The sequence below is a fragment of the Nilaparvata lugens genome, chromosome 2, assembly GCF_014356525.2.
Source record: "Nilaparvata lugens isolate BPH chromosome 2, ASM1435652v1, whole genome shotgun sequence".
In the NCBI taxonomy this organism is placed as follows: Eukaryota; Metazoa; Arthropoda; class Insecta; order Hemiptera; family Delphacidae; genus Nilaparvata; species Nilaparvata lugens.
In genome coordinates, this window is record NC_052505.1 from 26,558,803 (window position 1) to 26,584,002 (window position 25,200).

General features: G+C 34.6%; 1 protein-coding gene across 2 annotated transcripts in view; it reads right to left on the minus strand.

Moving 5' to 3' along the window:
• Window positions 1–24,948, minus strand: part of LOC111057132 — a 143,086-nt gene extending 118,138 nt beyond the window's left edge. Inside the window, exons 1-2 of one of the 2 annotated variants that reach the window (XM_039420916.1) lie at window positions 24,705–24,948; window positions 14,377–14,622 (exon numbers count right to left, since the gene is read on the minus strand). In XM_039420916.1, coding sequence (XP_039276850.1) covers window positions 14,377–14,424 — 48 coding nt within the window. In that variant the 5' untranslated portion in view covers window positions 14,425–14,622; window positions 24,705–24,948. The remainder of the gene's footprint in view (window positions 1–14,376; window positions 14,623–24,704) is intronic. The other variant, XM_039420917.1, reaches the window with a different exon arrangement.
• Window positions 24,949–25,200: the final 252 nt, after the last annotated feature.

Here is a 25,200-nt window from a genome sequence, read left to right on the forward strand (position 1 = left end):
TATCATAGTACATAAGATTATTATTATGTATTAGGTCTGCTTTTATCAATTCTCATAGTGCCAACTTCATATTTTGAAATGTTTGTTATCTTGTTTTTTATAATAATTAAATGACCTTCATGGACATCTTGTTATATTTTTATTGAAGTTTTCCTATTGCATTGTATTTTGTCTTGATGGAATAGAAGTATTCTTATTCTTCATTATTATTCCTACTGCTAATACATCTTCAGTTAGAATTCATGATCTCACTGTCTCACGTTAGAGCATTGTGATTTTTTCCTATTAGAGGAATTAAATTGATTGTAGGCTATACTGTTCTTCAATAATTTTCCAGGGAAGAGTTAGGCTACTCTAGTACGACTACAGTATCCAACAAGCTCATACGAAAGTTGTATGTTCCACTATGTGAAGCATCGTGATACTAATAATGGTCGAACTTCAGCAGTACGATCTTTGAGTTTGGAAAATTTTGGGTAGTCTTACAACAATTACTCTTGAAATAGGCATCAAGACCACTGCATGTAGAGGTGACCCCCATGAAGATACAATCATCCGAGCAATATAGAAATACACTTTCAAGCAATCGAAGATATTGGGTCAGATATAATAGATATTATAGGCTGAAATTATAAGCCACGAGTGCCTCTCAATCACAAACAGAGATCGTTGAGAACAGTTGGCAGTGATTTCATTTTAGTGATCATCAAGGTTCACTGAGACATAAAATCACTCCTACTGCTGCAATAAACGAGCTCCCGAATCTCTTATTGAAGCCTGAATGTTGACAGTAAAAGATTAATTATACGGTGCGATAGCCTAATTGTTAGCTGGTCTCATGATTTTTGTTGCTGACTGGATAGTCTTTGTATAATCGGTGATCAAAATAATATAATGGGATGATTTTATGAGAATCCAAATTACATCAGAAACAAAGATGTTCTGGAATTTCCCCATATTGAGGTGAATTGAATGTGGAACTGATAACATATTTTCCATTCTACCTTATTATGTAGATCACTTGAAAGATGATCCGTGTATGGATAAATAAGGATAAGAGGGAATAATGAATGGAACCCGAGCTGGGAAATGTGAACTAGGCTGTCGATTGAATATTGCAATTAGTATTAATAATGAGATGAATTTGAGAAACTATTGAAGAGATCTATTCCATTTCTATCGAATGGGAAATAATGTTAATGAGAATAATGTTTTGCTTTGATATTGGAGAATTTGATATGATGAGAGATTATTAAAGAAGTCTGATTTACTATTTTCAATTTCCTGGATGCTCCAACAATGCAGTTTTAGATTAATTTTATTGGTCGTGCTTTTGACAAATGGCGTACATTTATGAGCTTGTTCTTCTTACCCTTCTACAACAGCATCATTATATTGTTCATATTTCCTTCTTCTCGCTTCCTCTTCTTCTACATCTAAATCCTTTTTGTTGTTTTTTTGTCACCCAAAGTCCTTCAAGATTATTCTTTCCCTCATATGCTGCACAATCATAGTTCACGTAGACACACCTCAAATCGCTCGCACTAAACTGCAATCCAATCAGGCGTCCAACAACATCACAGTAAGTTTCACATTCTTTTGTCAGCATTCCTTATAAATAGCATGAATGCTTTCCATTCAATCAATGCTGACAGTTCGAAGTGTCTCTGACTAGACCAAATACACATACATATGGGGCCAACGTAGACCAAGTTTCCACTGAACCAATGTTGCAATAGGCCAAAGGAAATGAACCAATGGAGCAATACACCTTGCTGTTGTTTACTGGCACTTCAATGGTGGAAAGAGATGGTAAGAGGAGAGGAAAAGAGGGAGAGGTGGAGGGGGAGAATGATAAAGAGGAATAAGATCAGAGGGAGAGGAGGAGAAGGAAGAGGAGGTGACGATGTATGAGGAGATGGTGGGAGAGAAGGTTGAGGAAGACGAAGTTTTGGTGGATGAGGAGGTCGATGAAGAGAAGGAGAAGAAGAATGAAGCGGAAAAACGAGTACAAAATGGTATGAAAAGAAAGAGAGAGAGTAGAAGATGTATGAGTCTGGAAACTGGAACATCATTGAAAGAATAAATGAAGAAGACGGATGAGTGAGATGTTAGGAGGAAGAAAAGGTAGAAGATGATAAAGAAGAGAAGAAATGGTGGAGGAGGCTGACAGGGAAAGCAACTCCAATGGTAGGATAGAAAGTGGAAGAGATTGAGAAGGAAGTCGCGGAAAAGAAGAAGAGAATAATGAGAAGGATGGAAAGGAGGAGAGAAGGAACAAGATGAAGATGGGGAGAAAGAGAGAGGAGTCACTGGCAGTTAGGAACAGCAACGTATACTCGCCGGCAGGCCCATTCAAAGCACCCTTGCCGCATAAAAGGATACCACATATAAAAGCCCGATCTTACTTCTGTTTCACCTGGAGATTTCAACCATAGTGAGATTCACTACAAACTTGCAGTATTGGTAGAGTGGTGAGCATTGATGTTTTATAGAAGAAATGCTGACAATATGAAGTGAGTCTCACTACAACACCAACTACAGTACTCTGGTTGCATTTTATTGGACTCGTTGATCCGTAAAATAACATCAGATTTTTATTTCAGTTGATACATAACTGAAATGAGAAAAAATTGAGATTCAGCTCAAACCTATCTTTCCTGAATTTTTTCATGCCATGTTCCAGGAATAGGGATATTCGTTAACAATATTTGCGTTCAATTTCCAATTCAAAGAAATCTGGATTTAGATTTATTACTATTTTGCAAATGAATTTCAATAGTCAATAATCATAACAAACTAGCTTGGAGAAAATATAAATGGATAAGAATAATTTTATTGCAGTTCAACATTACAATAGTTATGGACAACGTCTGAAATTATTCAGATATCCTATTCCAACCAGGTTTTTCTATATCTAACAGCTAATAACTTTATCAATACTTGAATCTAGAACAGTTCTGATCGACTTTTCCTCTTCTAATCGTCGCCGTAATTCATAAAACTTATATAACATTGTAATGGGTCGAAGATCTTTATAACACTACCTCACACTTGCCATCATTTGTAACGGTGGGATGCCAGGGGGACTTAGTTAGTCCCACATTTTGTAACAAGGAAAATATCAAATAATTGCTTTTAAAATCTCCACTCAATTATTAACCTGTTTGAATTATTTGAATCCACGGTTGGGAGCTTTGGATGGATTCGTTCATGCAAATGCCAATATCTTCACTATTGTTCAACAACACCTGTTTTAGCAACTAAGTAATTTATCACGAGCCAGGAATGTCAAATAAAAGATTTTTAGAAATGCTACTGACATTAATTCATTAGTTGTATTCAAATATAAAATTATTTGTCATCTTTGAAACTCTGTTACATCGAATCTTCACTGTAACCAATCCGGTTATTTATTCAATTACTTGTTACAAAATTACAACATTAAAACAATTTATTTTCAAAGAATATTTCTCAAATTAAGACTTCATCGCAACGATAATTAATTGATATTTAAACAAGAATTTGCTAACTCACTCTACAATAAATTCAGGGCCTCTGTCAATGTGTCTGGTCATTCTATTCGAGCTTAATAAAATAATTTTGGCACTCACCATGGAATCCAAAGTTTAACAAATAAATCGGCACTCACAATCACTCACGTTTACATTTTAACTACTATTTTCCGATGACGACTTGTTTAGAACTGCCGCTCTTCCACTAAAATTTTCAAGAGAACACGTGGAGCGCCCGGCCTAATTTCAGGTTGAAACGTCGATCGTGGGGTCGCATGGTTCAAATACATTTCTAAATACGTTTGCATTGATTTCATTACGAAATCCAAGCCAGTACTATGAGAATGCTAGAAGACTGCAATAATTTGGATGGATAAGAAGCAAGTTAGCAAATCTTTTATGGCAACACAAAATTTAGGTGCTTACTTTGTGCATGAATAAATTCTTTAACAATCAAAAACAAGGTCCACTAGAGTAATTATTGGTAAAATTTAGTTCAATTTCGATCTGTTCAACATCCTGAAAGAAAGGCACAAAAAAACTACAATTCAAACATCTAAATATTCCCATATTACAACATCAAAGTAATGTTTGTTTGTTTGTTTTTAAAGCTTCCCAGAGACTCTAATCAGAGTTAGCAACTAATGAATTAGCTATTAATGAATCACAACTCACAATTCACTTCTCCAAAATATTCTCAGTTCTTTATTTCTTTAATACATCTATGCTGATCTATGATCTACGGCATCCTATCCTGGGATCATTTATTCACTGTTATAAGAATGCTTTTATCAAGTTCTTTTTCATTTTTCTAGACCTAAGACTTGCCAGAGAATCCTATTACGGGAGAATGGCGCCTTGAAAAAGTGTTAGATTACAATAATTTTTTTAATGAAAGAAGCAGCCCGCCAGAAGTGATTACTGTGGGGTCATTATGGATGAAAGATGCGCAGAAAACCGATGAGAAATGATCCAACTTCTTTTTCAGAGGTGGATATTTTGAATGAGAGAGGGGCTGCCGACGTCATATTGGATGCATAAGTAAGATTCACTCAATTCTGTCAGTAGTTCCTATAGAGATAACAATAATGTTCCTATTCAAACAATAATGACAATACTGAGTGAATCTCAGTATAGTTTGATTCATTAGATACTGACAGCATTCCTCACATATAACACCAATGCTTCCCATATAAACAATGCTGACAGTTGAAAGTAGATCTCAATATAGTGGGATTTACTTCAAACTGTCAGCATTTATGTTATAAATAGCACCAATGCTTTTCATTCAATCAATGCTGACAATGTAGAGTGAATATAGCAAAAGTGCTCTCTCATAACCAACTACTCATCAGCAGCAAAAGAGAAGATGAGTTGCATTCATAGAGCTGCTGAAATATTCAGTGCTCACTCTTTTGAGGCAGCTGATGCAAACATGTATGAGAAGTTCTTCAATTCTATCAATGGAAAGTCATTTCGGCGAGGAGTTTAGAACTGAGAACGACTTTTTCTAGGTCTACTTGTTGAGTTGGTGGCTGGAAATCTTTTCTGCATGTCTGCGGATTTTTTAATCCTTGTATTTCTTTCTACATTGACAGATTTTTGCAAAACTAATGACAGACGATGAATCCGTGATAATTTGGAGTTGATTCAAATCTATTTGTACCAGAATTACAAAAGAAATACTGTAACATCTTATTTGTTCATTATTATTACAGTTGCTCCACAATAATTCAATTTGTAGATTAGTAAAATATTTTAGTTGATTGTAAATGATGAATAAATAAATAAATAAATAATACATGTATTCTGTTTTTTTATTGAAATTTGATTTTGTAATAGATAAATTGGAATTGTATTTAGAAATGAATAAATTTAAATTGAAATTCGTCTTCTAAATTGGTTCATGACATGTTCCAGGATGATTAAATCAACAATGTATACGTTAACAATTAAAAAATTGAATATTTTTCATAGATGATGCATTCAGTTGGCAAGTCGGTGAAGCCAGCTAGATCTGTTCCTTATCGTTGGATTGGTCATGGGCTCTGGCACCTATTTTCAACTCATAACTCAAGCACAAGTCATAAACATAGTGGGCATCATCATCAAAACATTCATCTCCCGAGACCATCCCATCACACACGCGCGTCTCGCTGTTGGAATGCTCCTACAGGATACACGAGTATGCGCATGCGCTGGTAACGTATTTGTTGGAGCAGTTCCGTTCACTGTGATAACTGTTACTGAGCTACACGTACAAGTCATATACTTATGTGAGCATTATATTACAAAATTTATGACTCGAAACTCTCTAGTATAATTTCAATTATTTAAGAGACGAGATAGTCGTCAATTGCGTATAGTAGCATAGCGCACGTATTCAAAACTGGAAACAATTTCTGTCTTTTTTCAGTGCACAGCATTCAGCTCGCACATTGTCGGTCATCATTGTTTCCTCTCATAACCTAATTAACAACATTCAATGGACAATCGAGATGCTACATTGTTGTTCACCATTGTTACCGTACAACACTCGTATCCATTCTTCCTAGCTATGGTTTGTCAGTATCACATCAAGCTGTCAGAATTCCTTTTGGAAAACATAGCTGCTTCCCATTCCACCAATGCTGTCACAGATTCATAGTGAATCGCAATAAAGTGAGATTCACTAAAGAACTGTCAGCATACCTTATGGAAAGCATCACTGCTCCCCATTCAAGCAATGCTGACAGTTTAGAGTGAATCTCACTAAAGAGATGCACAATGTCAGTGAGTATGCGTGCTTTGTTCGCATTCCATGAGTGCATAGTCTAGTAGTTGATTTCCAGATTGAATTGTAGATAGGTTTTTTAGTGTTTTGTTCGGTAGAATATGAATTATTTGCATTGAAAAATTATGTTTCAAGGAATGTTTGGAATTCGATGAAATTATTCAAAGTTTGAATCTCGGTTTCAATGAGTTTTGGAAATTTGGAATTTTTCATTAGTATACATATCAATAACAGTATGGAAAGAAATACAAGCCAAGTACTAAACTGATTCATCAATGGACTCCCGTACATCATATAATATAATATAGACGATTGGATTAGGAATTCGAATTAATCAGAGTGATATTGTCATTGCAGACATTTAGTAAATGTGAACTTTAAAAAGTTGATTGGTTATGTTTGAAGGTTCCCTATCTATTATTGTATATCATGAATAGAGATTCCAAGAATAATTCATATTTTCAGGGATATATCATGTTTGTTGATTTATTCAAGTATATCAATGTGAACATCCAACATGTGTGAAAGCAGATTAATTTGGTAAATATGTTTTGTAGAAAGTATTATCACACTCCAATCCTATCTTTCACCTTGAGAAAAATTTATTAGGGTATTAGACAGGGTACGTGAGTTCTACTCTTACAACCAAAATTGATGAATTCGACTATTTCAGAATCGTTAACAAAATTAATTTGGAATGAATATTTTTTCAATATGGAACATAATTATCATATTCTAGATTGGGACAGGATTGTCTCACATTCTATGCACTATTACATGATGATAGCACAGTATTTCATGAAATGCATCCTAAGATATACAACTCATTTCAGAGCGATGGAATTCAGCGATACTTTTCGCAATCATATAGTTTCCTTTTGTGTGACCTCTCAGGTTTTTCGGGGCCAAGGCTTTGTCTCGGAGGCACTCCACTTCTTTGTTCCAGGGCTGAAGAGCGCTTCTCGTCTGTTTTAAATAGAACTTGCAGAGTGTCCTTGTTTCTCAGCTAGAAACTCGCTTTTCAAAACAAGAGCTTGTTTGTGGTCAGTAATTGGGAAGCTGGGAGACTGTATAACACTCTCGCTCCAGACTTGCAGCGAAAATTGATTTTTACCCAGGTAAAACCATGATCAAGTTTTGGTAGATTTTCGTTCTTGGATGAAAATGCAGAATATACCATTTTCTTAATTGCTGCATGAACAACAATCTGTTAGAATTCCATCAGATCATGATTGTTGGGACAAAGCAGTTCGTTGAAATCACATGACAACTCTTTGATTGGATTTTCATGTTACGTTACTACGTTCTTCTCCTTAGCCTTTTGAAAAGCACAAACAGTTGAGCCAGTTACACACAAGTCGATTTTTGGACGTACAATTTATTTAAGGACGTCCTTATGAATTCTATCAGATTAAACGGAAATTGACAAACATAAACTGTTCGACATAATCAATTTATTCTTATAGAATTTATATGGACGGCAAAAAATCGTATATCCAAAAATTTATGTGTGTGTAACTAGCCTCATTTTTCTGGACAATATACCCTGTGTACCCTGTGTTACCCTTTTGTATCTACAACTTTTAGAGTTTGGTACGGTATGTGTTTTCCGATGTAATCAATACTGAGTAGTTTGAAGGGACAGGAATTACAGAAGAATACTTACCTCAAGATTCGATTTGAAAGAGGGAATACAGATCAGCTGCGTACAAAAACTATCTCATGATTTTATCAAACATTCAACTCTATTCCAATACACATTAAAACACAAGTAACAATTCAGAATTTCGTCAAACTTCTCACCAGACTAAATTAATGACTGATGAGATACTATCCACATTGCTGACAGTCCTTTCGTCAGTTTTTATACCCGCTGTATGATACGGTGTAAAAATTCGCGACATGGAAAATGAATGACTGTTATCATGATTGAGTGAGTGTGCTCTCTCCCTGTCATTCAAAAATGTTTTATTCGCTGACAATGTGTTGTGAATGAATTCAAGCCATGTTAATTATCAATGAGTTTGCCGCACGAGTAAACTTACAGGGCTGCTCAATTAGGGGATGGGGAGAATATTATTTATAAACGATGATGAAGATGAGATACTTCCAGTAATGTGGGGATGGGAAATATATAAAATATGAGGATGGAGCGCGTTCTCAGTGTGCTGGGGAAAAACATATATATAAATGCAGTGTGAGGATTGGCAATATGATTAGTGAAGAGAGATGACTATATTAGTGTTGAGAAACACAAGTGAAGGCAGAGATGGTTGCAATATATAATATATATTATATGAGGAGAGGATATTTTCAGTAGGAAGGGAAAGATAATATCAGGCCTATATATAAATATGAAGATGAGGGAATTTCCAGAAAAGGCGGGAAGCCATTTGATTGGTGGAGAGGTTGTTTATGACGTGAGAAAGGGGTTATAGTTTGAGGGGGGTGGGTTGAGCAAGGGGGGGGGCTGTTCAACAGGCAAAAGTGGCAGAGGAGTGATCGATAGGCTCGCAGGTGTCATCAGCAGCAGACTGTCACTTGATGAATGCTACCGAGCAGACTCACAGAGAGCCACAGAGGCTCTGCTTTGTCTACATTTCAATGTGTCTGTCCAAAGACCAACAGAACACGACCCACTGTGAATCGGACTTCTTCCTTGCTTCCCTCTCTCTCACTCAATCACTTTCACTTCCATCGCTGTGCATCAAAAGTTTTTCAAACTTTCGTGGTTTCGGAAGATGTTTCTCGAACTTGGAAATAGACTGGTGGGAAGTTATGAAGGGCGGAGATATTGAGCCATTTTTCTTCCCCGAAAAAGTGTCAGTCCATTAATAAAATTTCCTTTTTATGTAGTGCGCGTGTTGTACGCTTATTCTTCTATTACATATCCCTCTAGTATAATATACTTTCTAGTAAATATCTATTAGATATTAGATTTAAGATTTTAGATAGAGATATAAGATTTTTGTAATAGAATATGTGCTTCTATTTTATGTTGTGAGAGCTTCGTACAATTTATGTTTGAATTGAATGTTCTCCAAGATTCACTGAGTTCCCGGAGTTATTTTTTTCACTGAACAATTGAATTTATTTGTTGGCACCCAAGTATGTTTCAGTAAAATGATCTGGTAATATATTGTGGAGATGAAGAAATCTGTTCACAATATTGTTCTTACCAATTTGGTACAGTTTTCCTGTTCATGGGATTCAAAATTACGTCGGAAAAGTATATTAACCAGAACTATTATTAACCAGGATTACCATTGAACAGAATTATCATTATCGTTCAGTTCTGGAGTGATGAGAATCAATTTGGATAATGTTGTCAATGATCTAGACAAATAAGGCACATTATGTTAGTTGGATTTAAAGAATCTGAATCCAATACATTTTCTCAAATCATTCGGTAAATATAATGTTGTGTGTGAATAACTGAGACAAATGAATCACAATCAGAATAATCAAAAAGCTTTAAAAAATGATTATATAATAGTTTATGAGGGAAATCTGATGACGAATTGGCTACTGATGTTAGTCATGTTCAATGCGAAGTCCTATTACCAAATGAAATTTCTGTAAAGCCTGATAAATTTTGAAATGGAACAATCATTCAATTACCCAATAAAATAGCTGTCAATGTCCTCAGTAATTCAAATAAATAGCACTTAATCGGCCCAATTGCCGGATAAAATATCACTGAAGATTGATGTGTTATCAAATCGAGCATTTCTGACTAAACAGTAGATGAAAAATTAATGAATTCCGTGTGGGTTTTTGAGGTGGCACACGAATTGTGCACTGGGCTGGCTCCATATCAGGAGCAGGCACTGGGAAACATGGCAACTGAGTCACGCACGGCCATTTACATAATTAACAAGGTTATAAATTTTGTAATTTTGCGCCTGTAGGGTAGCACGGGCGTCAAGTACAACTCTGCTAAATACAGACTTGCGCTTACGTCACTGAACACTTTGCTAGCTTTAATTGTATTGTCTGTCATTTAACTTTTGTCTTGACAGATACAGTGTCTAATTTGAAGTGCACTCTCGGTGGATATTTTTATGGCTTGGAATGTTTATTTGTAAATTCAATGGAAGCCCTATAGATCAATAGATTAAGGAGAACGTAAGTGTGAATCAGGTAAGATAATTGAGGTATTTTATGCAACTGTTCACTTTGCTACCTCCACCTGCATGTAAGTAGCAGTATTCAAGCTATCTTGATTGGCAAAGTGTCCAGTTTGGAGTTCACTCTCAGTGATGGGTCCCATTAGTTCCTCGCAACTCTTCATTATTACAATGTTTTATATAATTCTAAATCTAAAGACTGAAGACTCGTTAAATCTAAGACTGAATCTAAAGCAAGACTCGGTTCAATTCGAAGTTGAATGTTGAAAGTTGAATTAAATTGAATATATTCAAAATTTATTAGTTCATAGGATAAAATAATATTACACTATAATCTTATAACTGTGCTTGGAACCTTGTTTCAAGTGCAACAAGTACCTTGTTATGACCTCGACCTGCAATTCTTGAACAGCTATTTGTAATATTATTTGTTGTCAAGCACGCTATTACACAATTACATTTAGCGTGAGACTTCAAGTCCACTGCAGTGATTCCATTTAGTGAGTGATTTATTGTAACAGAGCTGAGCTTGGCATTGTGAGATTAATGTGACATATTTCTTAAAAGAGTAAGTATTAATTTATGTCCTCCTCTAATCCTTTAACGTTTAAATAACTCTTATATCCATTCGAAGAATTTATCTCAAGGCAAATTCTTATTCATCAAGGCTGGTAATATGATAACATATTCAATTCAAAATAATTTTGTTGGAAATATAAACACACGTTTCAATTACACTATAGTTCATTATTTGACTTCCATTGAAGCATTCAAGAAAGTTCAAATTTGATAATTTACTGCATTCAATGAGATTTTCAAATTCAATGAGTTCAAATTTAATAATTTTCTGCATTCAATGAGAGTTTCTGTGGAAGAAGCTATGTTGTTTTGGGTGTGGTCCTATCAATCATAACTCTCAAGTCTCCGTCTTGTTCTCCTCCAAAACTTTTGATTTTAATAATGAATTACAACAACAAATGACAAAGCACTATTCTCAATTATTATTTGTAGCTATACAGAGTGTGTATTATTCGTGTTTACGAACTCCTTACCAATACTCTAGGGTAAACAGCATATCTGAATATCATTATTTGAATTGTCCGGGAGTCTTCAGTTACTCACATTTTGTTTTTTCACTTATTATTTTTCTTTCTGAATAATGGTTGAACATACAAAATCGAAACTTTGCACAATCATTTATAACAACTTGAAAAAGCTACAAAAAGTTATAATAATTTCTCAAACTCATAAAATAAAATAACGGCCATTTCAAATTTTGTTTCTTAAATAACTCAGAATCCGTTGGATTTACAGAAAAATTACAAGAATAATTTTTTTTAGTAAATTTAATTACCTATCTATTGATACCTATATATTTCAAGATTGGACCAAGATATTCAAGGACCAAGGTTTCAAGATATTAACTGAGATATGGCAACTTTAGTGATTGGTGACCCACCTTTAGAGGGTTATGTAACGTTATTTTATTGTTTGAAAAGACCTAAATCCGCTTACTATTAACATGTAATGTAGATAGAGATTGTTGCAACATTGAGGTGACTGTATCAGCATGCCTTGGTTTGCACTGCAACAAATTTTCAGTGATCACCTATCACCAAGGCTGCCATATCTCAGTTAATATTGGTCCAATCTTGATCAGATATCAATCGATAGGTAATTAAATTTACTAAAATAAGTTATCTCTGTATTTTTTTGTAAAACTAACGGTTCCTGAGTTATTGAAGAAACGAAATTTTAAATTTTGTTTTATGAATTTTGAAAATTGACATAATTTTTTGTAGCTTTGTCTAGTTGTTATAAATGATTGTGCAGTCTCAATTTTGTATGTTCAACCATTATTTACAAAAAAATGAGTGAAAAAACAAAATGGTCGCTGTATGAGTAACTGAAGACTTCCAGCCTATTTAAATATGATATTTAGATATGTTGTTTACCCAGGAAAAATCCCCGAGATTATTGGGAGTTCGTAAAAAACCTGTATATAGGTCTTGTGGCCATTTGCAATTTGAATTTCTTGTTCACTGGCGTTGGTTGTGTTACTGTAAAGCCCCTGGCATAACAACATCTCTTACTAGGGGTTTTGCCCCTGATATATCTGAAGTTTGCCGTATTGATTCAATTTTTGGATTGATCATCAATCCCAGTCTGCACAGGATCACAGATGCTTGTAATTTTGTAGATCAATTTGTTATGTTATGTTATGTTATTATTTTACAAAGGCGACTTTCTAGAAGTATTTCAAGCCTAGGTGATGATTTTGTATCATATTGTTAGAATGATGTGTTTTTGTATTGTGTTGTGTGTCAATTGAAAATCAGCGAATTTCGAAAGTATTTATAAGCGAAGTATATATTGCTTTTAGTATTGTGAGCTTATTGACGTTGCAGTTCTCAAACATCATCATCACCATGGAAGCAGCATTTAGCACGTGATTGACAAATTTTGGGTGGAAATTTCTTTCTTCTTCCTCACCTCATCTAGTTTGTACCAATTTCCCTACCAATGCCCAAATTTGCACGTGACTGAGCCGAATTACAAGGGTAAGTGCTTTATTAAACTTTGGGTTCACTCTGAATGCGTTCTTGTGTTCGAGTTATCTTCGGGGTTATATTGAGAATTGAAATTAATGATATACAGTCCAATCAGAGTGGTCATAGAAATAGGCAGTCGCACACCCATTGGCTGAACGTTTGAGCAGTAAGTTTGTAAATGCTATTGGTCAAAAACCTGCCCAATGGATTGCGTTGTCCACTACTTCTACTGTCCAGTCTTTTCTTCTTTTTATTCTCATTTCCATTCCCTTTCCTCCTCCTCCACCATCTCCCACTGTACCATCTTCTTCACATTCTTGCTCCTCCACCTTTTAATCGATCGTTCCTCTTCTTCCTATGCTGCACCTTTTTCTTTGTCAACTACGTTCTTTTGAGAACCATTCATTTATTTTCTATTTACAATTCATCTTTTGAATGATGATTATCTCTGACACAACGTTTCAATTGATTTTCATCGATTACAACGTTTATTCAGCTTCAAATGCATTCTTGAATCACGTTTCGTGAAGTTTGATCGGAGACCATTTCACGTCTTATAAGAAACTTCATCAGCTTTTTTCTTTCTAGTTTGATTAGCAACGTATCATTGCCCTCTTTTCCCACTGACAAACACTGAATATCTTCAGAGTGAGAACAGATTCTGAGTAGTAAACTCCCAAGGATCGCCGAAGTTTAGTGAAGGTCTACAGTTGTTGTGTTCTTCTTGAATGTAGTTGGTGGTTGAGTGGTCTTTGAAGTACTTGCTAGTCGGGAATGTCAGCTACCACAAAAGTAACTTCAACTGTTGAAGTGCGAAGCGCACAGATCAATGACCAACTTTCGCTCTCTATTGTTTGTCGGGCTACGAACAAAAACCGTTGCAAAGCATGAACAATCATTAAATACTTATCATTCTTATCAAGAGATATTCCATTAACTTTATTGTAGGCCACCGCTTCAACTGCCGTCTGAGCACTACAGCATGTAAATACGTCCATTTATCAATAATTAGATTAGTGTAATCAAGTTATTTGTTGGTTTCTTATGTAATGAGGTACATAGGTATTTCATTTTGAGATTCTCGCAATGAAGGATTAGATTCGGTTTTATCCATGATAGACTCACAAGATGATAAAGACAGACACTACAATGGTGCACTATTCAATGGTATTGAAATACAATTTCTAGATGGAATTTTCTCAGTAATAATGTGATCACCATTTTTGTGAATATTTAAGTTGCTAAACAATTTCAGTGCAATGTGAATACTTTTTTACAACAATGTGAATACTAGCATTGATTAATAATTCTTGTGTCACACCATTGTGAATTTTTCAACGTTCCAAGCAATGTTAAATCTTCAAATCTACTGTGCCTGACATACACGCATCGAATTAATTACTTACATTGTGCGTTTTGTGAAGGGACTCGTCATGATGGCTGGCCAATGCCATTAGACCTCCCGGTCAAATATTCACCGCTTATTTAAAATCACATCACTTCCACTCATGAATCACATAACCGGCACATATTGTGCAACACCAGAACAGCGGCCCGTTTCTGACTGACAACATGTCATTTGCATCGTAAATATTGTTGCTTCACTTTTAATGACATTCTGGGCTCCATTAACGTCCATAAATTATCTAAAACTGGCAGCACAGTTTGTTCGAGAAACGAAATGCAAGAAGCCAATACGATTATTTGCTATGTTTCCTTGTAGTGAGTGCATAGGTTAATGCCCCTCGTTTTGTAGGCTGATTATCGATTTGAATAATGACTTGTTCAGACACAACAGTTCGATTGTTAACTGCTACCTGATAGGGAACGGAAATGAGAGAAGCTGTTACTTATAATTGCCGGTTTCGAATTGAATACGGATTTTTCAAAGCACAAAATTCATTACATCAAGTTTCAGAGTTGTGATGACTAAACAAAATACTTACAAGTTATTCTAGTGAGAATAATAGAATGTAATTGAGCAGCCTTGCTCATAGCTGAATGCAGAGCGGGAGCGTGCTTGAGCCATCTCAAGGCTTTAAATTGCAAGCGTTACTTGAATTGTCCATATCTGCAGTTCTAATGGGAATATTGAAACGTAATTGATGTTGATGGCTTTCTCTCATTTTATCTACAATTGAAGCCATAAACTTTCATCGTAGCTGCCACTGTTTGCATGTTATCCGTGTACAAACCGAAAATAGTAAGATGTTTGACGATTACATATACTTTCATTTTATTCTATAAACAATTATAGAAGCGTTCAACGAAAAAATGTTAATGATTGAATTTGTAGTGCATGAAAAGACCTTTCCATTGATATATAAATAATATGTACTTGGTGGTCATAGAATAACACACCAATGCTTTGAAGAGAAAACATAATAATACATCATTACTTGAAGCTGAGTGAGCATTGTACTACTGGAGTGAAGAGAGAATATAGAATAATTTCATACTATAGGCTACCATCAATGGTACAATGGATGTAATGAGTTGACATATTAATTTATAGACACTTTTTCCTATTGTTTATGACTTTTATATGTACTGCATATACAGAGTGTTTACGAACTCTCTACCAATACTCTAGGACATTGTTCCTGGGTAGAAAACATATTTTATCTGAATATCATATTTATATTCTTCAATGTTGCTTTCCATCACGAACTGCTTATTATTAAATCACTTTTTGCTATTAGAAAAAACGACTAGCAGTCAGATATTTTACAATAAATGAATTAATCACTCACTTTGACAACGAGATCTTTCGGCAGGTTCGCCATTTTCTTGGTTGTACTCATAGACAAGTAGAAGGATAGAATGGCAATTTTTAGTGTGCTGTTGGTGTCTGTTGGTGCTTTTGGTGTCTATTGGGTTTGTTGTGGCTGAGAAGGTAATCAAAAAGGATGTGGGATTTGAAGTTGGTTTGTTCGTTTAATATACATTGTATATTGCTTTTAAATTGGGTGTATATCTCAAACTGTTCTATTGTGTCCAATTCTGGTCCTTTGTTTTTCATGTGTATGATTTGTAGATCAGTATTTATGTTTGTGTGTTTGTGATTTTCTTGAATTAGGTGGTCGGCAAATGTAGATTCTGTTTTTGTTTTTAGTCCCTGGATATGTTCCTTGTATCTTTGATTGGAAGAATGGCCAGTCTGTCCGATATAGAATTTATCACATTCAGAGCATTTTAGCTTGTATACTCCTGGGAGTTTGAGTTTTTTGTTGTCTTGAATCTTTCCTCTTCTATTGATTTGCTTGTAGATTTTATTTTTTGTCTAAATGCCACTTTATACTCAGATTATCTAAACATACTTCCTATTCTGTTGGATTTGTTGTTTATGTATGTCAGTGTTATGAACTTTTCAGTTTTGTTCTTCTATTGTTTTTTTATTTTTGATTTTTTGGAGTAGCTTGTCGATTAGGTTGTGTTGGTATCCGTTCTGTTGTGCTAAATATTTTATGGTATTGAGTTCTGCTTTGTAGTGTTCAGGTGAGAGGGGGATGGTTTGAAGTCTGTGTGGCATAGATAGGAAAGCTGAGTGTTTATGTTGAACAGGATGATTTGAGGAGTTGTGAATAAGGGTATCTGTCATGGTTGGCTTCCTGAATATGTTGAAGGAGTGTTGTTGGTTGTGTTTTGTGATACTTAAATCTAGGAAATTGAGGGTGTTTTCATGTTCATATTTGGCTGTAAATTGGAGTTTTTTATCGATTTTGTTAATTTTTGTTCTGAGTTGTTCACATTGTCTTTTATTGCCATTATATAAGAGGATGATGTCATCAACATATCTGAACCAATATTTATAATTTTTTTGCTGTGAGTGTTGTTTTTCAAGATTTGGTTTTGTTCTATGTTTTGGAGGTATATTTCAGCAAAGACACTTGATATTGGAGAGCCCATTGGGAGGCCGTCAGGTTGGGTATAGTATTTGTTGTTGAAAGTGAAGTAGTTTTGAGTGGTAATAGTTTTTAGAATTGATATTATTTCATTGATTTTTTCAGTGGGCATCTGTTTGTTAGTGAGGGTGTTTTTGATTATGTCTATGGTGGTTTGGATGGGGATATTTGTGTAGAGATTTGTTACATCAAAGGATGCAAGGGTGGAGTTGTTGGGTATTTTCTTGTCTTTTATTTTATCCATTAAATCAATGCTATTTTTCAAATATGAAGCGTTTTCTATGTCTATCAATTCTCTTAGTGTTTTGTCCATGTGCTTTGCTAATTTGTAAGCTGGTGGTCCTTGATAATTTACTATTGAGCGAATGGGTGTGTCAGGTTTGTGGATTTTGGGTAAGGTTTGGAGAGTTGTGGCAGTAGGGTGGATTTGTTTCAGGTACCTTTTCTGGTGCTTGTTGATCATGTGGATTGAGTTGTTGATAGTTTGTTTTACTGTTTTTTGATATGTTTCTGTAGAATCTTTTTCAAGTTCAATTATATTGTTTTTTGTGATGAATTCTATTGTTTTTTTGGATAAATCATCATTGTTCATTATTACTGTGCTGTTACTCTTATCTGCCTTCAAGAATGTGATGTTGTGTTCCTCTGTTTTCTCTCTAAGCACAACCTAAACACAACCTAATCGACAAGCTACTCCAAAAAATCAAAAATAAAAAACAAGAGAAGGATAAAACTGAAAAGTTCATAACACTGACATACATAAACAACAAATCAAACAGAATAGGAAGTATGATCAGAAAATCTGGGTATAAAGTGTCATTTATAACAAAAAATAAAATCTACAAGCAAAAAGTCTGACCAAAACATCAAATTAATGAGGTGATCTGATCAGAATACATCATATTTCTGGAACTGAGTATCAAATGTAACTTCTAGCTTATATGATATTTTTACAGTCCTATAATATTACAATATTAGACAAGTTCAGTTTTAGAGCAGAGTCACAGTGATCCATCACTGGCTTTGTTTCATTTGAACGCATAATCTGTTGTTCTGTGATCATCAAGTATGTATGATTTTAAATAAATATGAAGGTCTTCCTGTGTACTAGAAAATCTATCAGTAGCATTTTGTTGTTTAAAGCTTGCATAGTATCCTTTTGAAGAGAATAGAAATGTATGCAAACGTTGAATATCGAACTATTTCAGCTTGCACACTGATAACTATCAAATAGTTGCAGATAAAATGGTAAGGTATGACACTAATTGTGGGGAATGATGTGAGAAAGACATGGACATCAATTTTGTTTTGATATTTTCATTGGTACTAGAGATATGGACGATTTCCATAACACTTGCAATATAAAGCCTTTAGACGGCTTGGCGAGGTATTTAACCAACTAGTTGGGGGTGGGGGGTCAAGCATGCTCCACTCTACTGGGGAGGCAGCTCTTTACATTCAATACTCACTGGTTATATCAGTATAATAGGAAGTATGAGTGATATATTTACAATTGAATAATGTTGCTAAGTAGTTTACCATCATATTCAAAAGTCTTATTGGTGAATGCGAGATTTTTACAGTTCGATTGATAACGGTATTTAATTTTTATTATTATATCCAGTTATGTGCAGTTCGATTCCTACATAGTACCACTCAAGTCAATTATTCGTAGTATTTGATTATAATATTGAGTATTATTGAGTGTGAGTAAATATGTTGATTGGCGATTGAAGAACGGTATTCTATTTTCGAGCTAATATGATCAGCTAAACCCATACATAATACCCCTCTTACCAAATCTACATAATACCAAATCTTTCAATATTGTAATAACTAACTGGAGGATGACTAAATTAGGATAACTTATTAAAGAAAACTGTGATTTGAATAACATAATAGATTCTCTCCCTTATTTATTCTATCATGAAACTCCTCCAATTTCCAGATTCACCATTTGAATATCTTGTATTGTATTTCCAGGAAATCTTACTATTAGTTCCGAATCACTGCACACAAATTCCAATCAGTCGGAGCGCTATTCATCAGCACGTGATCGAAATTTTAAATATTAATGACTGAGGAATTATTCGTTATCGCTCAATAGAATAATCAGTCGGCGCAATTACATTCAATTCGCTTTTCTTTCGAATTCAAAGACGACTCTGACAAAAAGTCAAGTTTGATCGAGATAGAACTTATGGCGAAGATTAGGTAGGAAAAGTTTAGGCAGGAAGTTGCACAAAAGACTTCTTGCTCTCATTTTGAGTGAGAGAGATGGATTGACGGAGAGAAAGCGTGAGTGAGAGAGTGAAAGAGAGGATGATGTTCTCTGCTCGCGGAGTCAGTTCGGTCTCGAATTTTCAAAGCAAAGCATCACGATAGCGGAATATTATCCATTCATCTAATCCAGTACGATTCAAGCTTAACTTTTCTAATCAAGACGCTCTCTCTCTCTCATTTTCTCTTTTTCCATCTTCCTCCCACTGTATAAGTCAGACCCTCTCACTCATTCTCTCTCTCTTTCTCTTTTTGGGTTTGGCTATCTCTATGGCTTGCTCTTCCCTTGGCAGCAACAATGGGAATTAAAAGTTCAAGAAAAAGACGAGTTGCTTTTCTAGATGATGATTCCTTGATTAAGAACTAATCCGAGAATCGATAAAATAAGTAATGAGATTCTGGAGGACAAGCGTGGTTTACCAATTAAAATAGCATTTTGTTGCAGATTTCTTGCTCTAGAAAGGACTATTAATTTCCTCAGAAATGCTCAAAAATACAAAAAAAAGACTTCAAATATCCTCTCATTAAAATCAAGTACTAACATTTAATTAAGAACCAGCATCAATCCAGTTCATCAGAAATCAACTCAGTGACTAACTACTCTTCCACTATCTATTTTGCTGAATATTCAACTAGGAAAATTATCGAATGAATCTGGATACAAGTATAAAACGTAGTGTCGTATTCAATGAACAGAGTTTTCGCCACCGTATTTTAGTTTTGAACTTTTGCCAAACTCTGTCAATGAAACGAACATGGAATTGGGCTGCGGATTTCCTTCACAAGTCTGGAATACGTGCGTGTTTCGATTGAGTGAAAGGTAGAAGGTAAGGGAAGGCCACCGCGATGCGTTCTATTTCATCCAAAGCATCTATTTCATCCATCGACTTTCTCTCAATTAGCAACTTCAAGCAATCATAGCGATTCTTTCTGAAAAACTATTTTCATTCTATTCCTTGTTAATAACAAAATGTGAATTGAGAGACAATAATTGAGCAATCTCAATATGTCTTCTTCTTCTTCTTCTTTTTCTTCTTCTTTCAAACAGGGATTAGGCTATTGCCTGTTCCGACTCACATTCAGCTTGTAATTAAAAAAAATAATAATAAATAAAATCTATTATTAATAACATCAATATAATCTAATCTGATATCACTATCATCATAAGCATCACTACAATCTGCTGTTTTCATTTTATAATAAATATAATGATCATTGCCAACTTTTTCGTGGCCTGCCTATGTCTCTTGTGTCTCTATGTTTATACTATGTTTGAAATTCTGTGAGGAAGCCTATCAGCTGACATTCGTTCCACATGCTCTTTCCATTGCTGACGATATGATGCAGCTCTCTCATTCAGGCAGAAGATATTCAGCTCTTTCCGTATATCCTCATTCCTGATGTGATCTCTTCTGTCACAGCGCTCAGCTCTGCGAAGAAATCTCATCTCAATATGTTTGGATATAATATCTAATCCGATTCAAGTAATTGTGTATAAATTAGGGACTGAAGTTATTTAACATAGCGAGACTCTAATATGAAACCCATTCAGAGCGTATTTGAAAATATACATTATTCACTCAGGGGTTGATAAGTACAGCTCTTTTATGATATGTTATAATCTTCATAATATCATGGCTACAATGTATCTATTATCAGATTGAAGATAAGAGAATAGATACTTGTTAATTCCATTATTCTCTCAAAATTTTACGTTTAATTGCTGCATATACAGCACTGCATAAACAAACATGTACTTGAACAACATTGGACAAGAATTATGTTTATTGAGGCTAAAGAGGATCACATTTGAGAGAGAAATTAATATTCAACAAACAAATAAATTGCCAACTGTAAAACTATGAATTTGAGTTTCATCTATAAATTTCGGAATTGACAAATTGGAATCGACAGGATTTAACTAGAATTTCAACTCAGTTAAGTCACGGAGTGAAACTCATGAATTGATAATTCACTTGATGCCTTCTCATCTGAAAAATTGATTTGTAATCGAGAAGAGTGCCCGAAGCTGAATTTCCTGATCAACGAACCTTTTCATCATAAATTCAAAAGCTTGCATTCTCCATTATTTCACACAACGTCTCTTCGTAGAATCTATCAAATAGAATTTCGGGAAAATTCGTGGTGAATGACTTCGTAGAAATAGTTTTGAAAATAATAGCATTAATTCTACTGCAACCCATATAATTCTATTCATCAGATCTTGTGTAGAACATCCCCGTTATTATTTCATTTTTCATTACGCATGTCTTATACATTATTTTTAATTTCATACTATAATTTTGTTGCCATAATTTCACACACAGTTTAATGCTTCTGTACTACTCTTGAATGTGTACGATACTTCTATTACATCACTTCTATATCAACTTCTAGGGCATAAATTTACTCTCTTCAACTACTATTTTCTGTTATAGATACTTTATAGTGCTGTTCTATATACTTTGTATAGTACAAATTCTATTATTATAATAAATCCTACTTCTCTAAAGTATTATGCTCATCTATTAATTCTTGTTACCAAGTAATCAGAAATTTAAGTTCGCCCCAATTTATGCACTATTTTATATTCATGTATTGCATGGTTATATTCCTCATGGTTTATTCTTGAAAGCTTTGCTAATGCAAAGAGGATTATTATCATCTTATTTATTTGTATTGGCCGAATGTTGTTTTGTTTTTGTTATATTGACTGGCCTATAAATGCCAATTTGTTATATCCTGTTTTTTGGGGTGAACCTTCATCGGCTTTTCCAAGGTTGCTACTTGATTATGGCAAACACGTTACTCCATAGTTATACATAAGTTAATTCACTTATATTGGTGACAAATGAAAAGAGGTACGAATTTATTCCTCCCACAATACTATAAAGTAAAAATGATTCTTGAATATTTACACTAATGGAAGTTGATGAGATAGCTTAATCCTTATTCAGTCTAGGGAATCCGGGAGACCCTTCCTGGATTATTGTTCAATAAGAATGGAAAGGTCCCTCCGGATTTAGCAGATAGCTGTACTCTATATTATATCTCCTTTATAGATCTCTAAATTTTTTGTTTTTCGTCCATTGTTTTGAACTGAAATCAGAGGTCAGTGATCCTATTGATTTTGCTTGTAATAAAAACAATATTCTGGTGCTCTAAGAACAATATTTACAAGTCATGGAAAGTAAAATAGATTCCAAGTCCATAATAATAATTCAATTCAAGACTCGAGAGAATAAAACTATTGAAATAAAATGAAAACATTTTCTTTTAGGAGAAGTAAGAAACTTTTAATAGGAATAGAGGACTTTAACTAGCAATAGAGGACTATTTTTCTCTGAGCTTGAGCTATGTGCATAGTCTGCAGTTTGCACAATATTATAATGATGGAAAAATATTGAATCATCCATGGTAGAATACTTATTTGTAATTTCAGAGTAACAAGCTAAACCGATGTCAGTCAACACCATGTGAAAATGATTTTATCTATGAAAATACGTCTTTCAGCTAGAGGGAAGATGTGTAGCGACTCGAAGAACGCCTCTCACAACTACTGGAGATTCAGAAAGCGTGTTCATGTACTTAGTCGTCATGACGTACGAATGTTACGTTTTTCTCAAGGGATCATGGCTGTTTATCTTACTGTTTATGTGTCTCACTGCTGTATTCTCTTCCCTATTGTCTTTGTCCCATACAATTTCTCCCACTATTTCTCTCACGATTCCTTGCGTCACTACTAGCAAATCTGTCCATCCCTCAATGACGTCACAGGCAACTAACTGTCTCCTTCAGGCATACTTATACATAACTCGTTGTGAAATTGTTGTATATTGAATTGATGAATTATTGGAGCATCTCACAAAATCATAGTTTCTTATAATTATTGTTCCAATTCTAGAGTTTCATTGATTCGACTGTAGTAATAATCCACATTAATATATATTACCTGAAGACATCAAAGTCTCTAGTATTAACCACAAAGATCAATCTCTTGTGCTATGAAGAAAACTGATTTGATTAAGTTTGTAGAGTGAATATCGATGTTGTGGAACTTTTCCATTATTGAAGAGACTTGAAATGTTGTCAAAAATCCACCTTATTTGAAAAAAGTAGAAAAAACAAATAAACAAACTATATATTAACTATTTAGTATATTTCTTATCACAAACGATATTTCATATCGAAATAAAGTGGATTTTTTTACAACAATTCAAATCTCTTTAATTATGATACAGATTTGACTTGCGTCAATTAAGTCAATCGAATCCGGAAGCAATAAGGATAATTTATATACTTCGAACATTGACTGGAGCGAGTAGATAAGTCACAAATTATGCAAGTTCCATTTGTTAGAGGAAACAACTATTTGAGAACTAAATATTGGCCAGTGGTCTAAAGAATATTATAATAGAAGATTAATGGTCTCCAATTAATAGACCATGAAGACTCAACTTGCTTGTATTGACTCTATCAAGTCAATATGCAATAAGGAGAATATTTCGAGCTCTGAGTGTAGAGCTAGTACATGAATCACAGATTATGCAAGTTCCATTTGCTAGAGGTAACAACTCTGAGAATTAGATATCGGCGGAGTAGTACACCGCCAAACTTTGCTTTATTGCTTTGCTCCATTGTAAACTTTGCTTTCGTTCTTCAATTTGGCTCCATTTCAAGGATAATGATTGAAGTTTGATTCAAGGAAGATTCATGGAAAACGAAGGAGACCACATGAAAATAAAAATGAAAATGTGACTATCTTGAGGAAAAATACAGATTCATGAATGCCGAAAATAGGGCAATTTGTATGCTTTGGAGAATGTAACGTTGTACTATTTCCTGTTTTCCAAAAGTATTCTACTCCATACAAGCACAGAAGAGAAATAACTGGGTTAACACAAATCTGAAACTTTTGGAAATACTGGTACAGATTTCTGAAGTATGTTTCACAATGAGTGGAAGATGCTGTAGGCTACCTAATCAATTCGGATTACATTATCTCATCAATTACATAAATATTGAATCACTATTTTATTGATTTGAGAGAATACTATTCGTTTTATACCACAATAGAGAGAGTAATTCTTAAGAAATTGTACAATGTAGTCAGAAATGCAGAATTTCTACATAAATAAATAAAGTTTTTTCAATAGGGAAATCATGTTATTGAATTTCATTTCATCTATCAAATGATGATAGGATGAGATTCATATTCTATTTTTCTGCTACAGGTTTTATTCTGTCGTTTACTATTTATTCTTATAGTTGAAACGTGAATATTATTCAAAGTGAGACAACGAACTATCCAATGAGTGAGCTGTTACTGAAATGATCATGATTGAATTGCTATTTCAATATAAAATCTAAGAACAGTCTCATCTTAGTTACGTCTCATAGGAAAGTTTTAATGAGGAGTCTCGATAATTTTGCAGCTATGTACAATGTGAATAAATTTTCTCATAGATTTTGAATTCATAACCTATCAACCGCGTACCCATCATAAGGCCTAAGTTACGGTTGACAATGAGTGCAAAACAATGTTGTACCTGGTCAGTTGTGAATGTCATCAACAATGATTCCTTCAATGTTCATATATGATATTGATGATGAAAGTTGATGATGGATGGTGGTGATACTTGGTAACACTTATCATCAACTACTGTTATCGAAGTAGCGGAGCGACACACGAAATTTGGTGCGACAATTTAGACGCGACATTCGTTGTCGTTCAGGTTCGTAACGACACTTGTCGTCTGAGAAGAGAAGTTAGTGGAGAGAACGCGGCGATGATTCCGACTGAGCGCTAAAAGCGTGCCGTGGGGTGGTTCCCCCCCTTACACGTAGCCCCGCGCAAGCGCACACCACCCCTACCACACTCCATATTCTATACTTAGGGTCTATAAGTTCGCACATATATCAAGTCGGATACTGCAGCTTATATTCGGGGCCCGGTCGCATATGTGTGGCCCGCACACATATTTCATGAAAAAATAAATAGGATGACGCGCTATGTATGACTGTCTACCCGTGCGAGCGAATACG